Raw genomic sequence first — 3,148 nt, forward strand, 5'->3', positions numbered from 1 at the left:
GCTCCCTCCTCTACCTCTTCCTCCCTCCTAAAAAACTAGACATCGATTATGTCTGTGCTTTTCCCTTTCTATTCAAGATAAACAAAGTGCTTCAAGTTCAGGGCACACCCTGGGACCCTTGACAAAGCAATCTATCATCCTGTCTGCTAAACCAGTCTGGCCACACCACCGCGGAGGAGACTAATGCTTCCAGTGTACAATTTTCCCTTTGTGCTGCTGCCCTATTACTAGTAACCTCTTTTCTTCCCTACCTTCCCAGGAGCAGATGTGCTTGACCACTTTGCCTAAGCCCCTCCTGGCAAAGGCATTTCTCGCTGAAAGCAACCTCAAGAATTAAAAAAAAAAAACCACAACCAAGGAGCGGAGCCCCTGCCTGCTCCCTCCCCTCCCCGACTCCTCTCTCCATCCCTACGTCCACCAAAGAAATCCAGCACGGAGCTTGATTTTTCCTTCCCCCCTGAAGACTTCTTTTTAAGGAGTGAGTTCGGGTTTAAATCATATCCACTAATTCATTCTGACTTGCAATTAAATGCAAATACACTTTTATAGCCAGCATGGAGTGTATTAATTTTAAGAGCAAATGACAAAATAAGAATACAGTCCCTCCAATGCCAATAATGAATCACACTATAAATCATGTTAGTGGTCACATTCATTAAAGCTTGTAAAGCGCTTTGAGATCCGCGGGTGCAACGTGCCATCAACCTACAAAGTAACATCAGCTCGCCCGGACCTCGCTGCCATCGCCCAAGTGCCCCAGAGCCCGGTCGGGGGGCACAGCCAGCTCCCTTGCCGGCTGGGAGACCCCGATCGCACAGGGAACACCCCACCGAGTGCCGGGGACCCAAATCCACTCCCTGTCCCTCCCACCAGCGCTCCGGGAAGGCCGGTGCTTCCCAGGCGAGCGGCGATGGTGGAATTCACAGCCCAGTATTGAGGTTGGGTCTTGCCACGGGGCCATGCCATCCGGGCAAGGCAATTTAGGTCAAGGGAAGGGCCAGGCTGGGTGCTCTAAAAAACAGGGCAGTTACAGGAATTAATAGGAAACCACAAATCACCATTTAAGGTGCACTTCATAACAGCTAGCGTGGCCTTCTTCCGATGCTCCTGGCTGCAGACAGCTCTTACCCCTTCCCCAGGTCCACACAGCGCTCCATTTGCTTGCCAGCACTAAGATCCTCTGCACCGTTTATCAGCCAACATGGGGGAAAGTGAGGTTTTTCTGGCTCCTTTGTTTTGTTAGGACAGCTGTGTGCCATTCCCACCCCCTCCCACCCATCCTCTCCTAAAGAAATAATTAAATCCAATTAGGACCAGAAAGTAATTTACATTTTGGTTCTGTGTAAGACTGGGAGGGGGGAGAAGGGGGGGGGAAAAAAAAAATCCCATAAAACACGTTGCAATGAAATTTCATTCCTTTGCTACTTATTTGCCTGCTTTTGCATCTGAAGATACCTCAGACTGCACTTCTACTCTTTAAAGGTCTGCTCACTGGTTTTACGTTTTGGTGCATGGACAGAGAGAGAGGAGGAAGGTGGAAGAGAGGAAACTTGTTCCCATTCCTTGCTCCGTGAACAAGAGGGCTCTGCTGGGGCGGCCCATCCTGCTCCTGCTCCTGCTCCTGCTCCTCCCCTCGCCGTGCCGGGGGCTCCTCCGCCGCGGTTTGCTGATTTACAGAACCTCGGTATGTGAATGGCAAAAATTCCTTGGCATAAGTATATGTTTGCTGATCACATTTCAGATCATGTGTTGTTCATTATTATGACTTGCTCAGAAACAGTTTGCTACAGTTACGTGGGTTTGCCTTGGATATTTTTTCCTCTTTTAGTACATTGAAAACAGCACGGGGGGGGGGGAAGCAAATGAGAAAATGTTTTTGTGTCTATACGTTACCTCAAACAGCTATTTAAAAAAATTACAGAAAGGAATATACAATATTCCAGGACTGGGAAGCAGGGGGAAAAGGAAATGAGATTAACAAATCATTTCTTAAAGACCAATGTAATGTCAAATTTTGAAGTGGAATATTTTCCTTTGGATGTGTATGGAATTATATGTGGATTTGATATTTATACACTTCTGAACTATCTAAAAATACATCCAGCCAAACCGATGCATTGAATTTAATCTGGTGCATTATTTAAGCAGCTAGAATAGAAGGCCTTTTTGCCAGGCAAGGCATCAGTGTGAGTACTATCTGTAGCACAGGTCAGCAAGTCCAGGACACATTTATTTCTAAAAATACTGCTCCTTGCCTTGTGCAGAGAACTTTTTTTTCTGAGTCTGCATTTTGGCAATTAGAAAAGCAAATACGGCATCGCTCAAGAAAAAATAAACAACGTTTCCAAACAACGTGAGTGTTTCGCTTTCACCTGTGTTGTAAAACTCCCATTAATTACAGAGAGTTTGCTCTGACCTCCTCCAGCGATTTACCCCCATTTTTGCCCGTGGGAGATGGTACAAGCGGGTTTTCCTTCACCGTGTAGGTAACCTGGGCGCTCTCCTCCCCGCGCCTGGCGCAAAACACGAACATTTACTTTTTTGTCATTTTCATATAGTAAATTATCCATTAGATTTCATCATATCTTACTAAAGCAATTACATCAAGAAAATGATAGCGCGTGTGGAATCAATTATGCATGCACTTGGCCAGGGACCAAAGGCTATGAAGTCGGAGAGGGCAGAATCGTTCGACACACACAAATAAAAAGCCCCTGGATCTCGCAGATGGACCCCATCAGTTCATCTTACTGCCGAAAAAGTTCATGCACTTAATAATTTATTTGTGTTCTGGATACTGTTTCCCAGCTGAATATTAACAACTTTGAACTGAACCATGCTTTCAGTGTGGTATGGGTGGAAGTCATGGAAGGGCAGCACTAGGTCTCCTCCGAGGTTAAAATTATACTTCTCTTCCTTCCAGAATGGTCATTTTCCCTCTCCATTTATTTTCTTTCATTAAGCAGTGCCTTTAATCAGGGGATCCGTTTCACCCTTCCAATTCATCTTCTTACCCAGTGATAAACTCTCAAACCAAAGTTGAGCATCAATTACCAAAGACGAACAACTGAACGGATGAAGCGAAGGCGAGGGCCTGATGCCACAGCCGAGAGCCTCGGTGCCGCCGTCGCAACGGCCAGCTAGCTGT

At 46.2% G+C, this 3,148-nt stretch overlaps 1 protein-coding gene across 1 annotated transcript in view; it reads right to left on the bottom strand.

Annotated features, from left to right (window-relative positions):
• BCL11A (B-cell CLL/lymphoma 11A) overlaps positions 1–3,148 on the bottom strand; it is a 74,209-nt gene that overhangs the window by 52,874 nt on the left and 18,187 nt on the right. The window contains 1 exon segment of the mRNA XM_009282511.1: positions 167–206. Coding sequence (XP_009280786.1) covers positions 167–206 — 40 coding nt within the window.

This window comes from Aptenodytes forsteri, unplaced genomic scaffold (assembly GCF_000699145.1).
Source record: "Aptenodytes forsteri isolate BGI_AS27 unplaced genomic scaffold, ASM69914v1 Scaffold5, whole genome shotgun sequence".
Classification (NCBI taxonomy): domain Eukaryota; kingdom Metazoa; phylum Chordata; class Aves; order Sphenisciformes; family Spheniscidae; genus Aptenodytes; species Aptenodytes forsteri.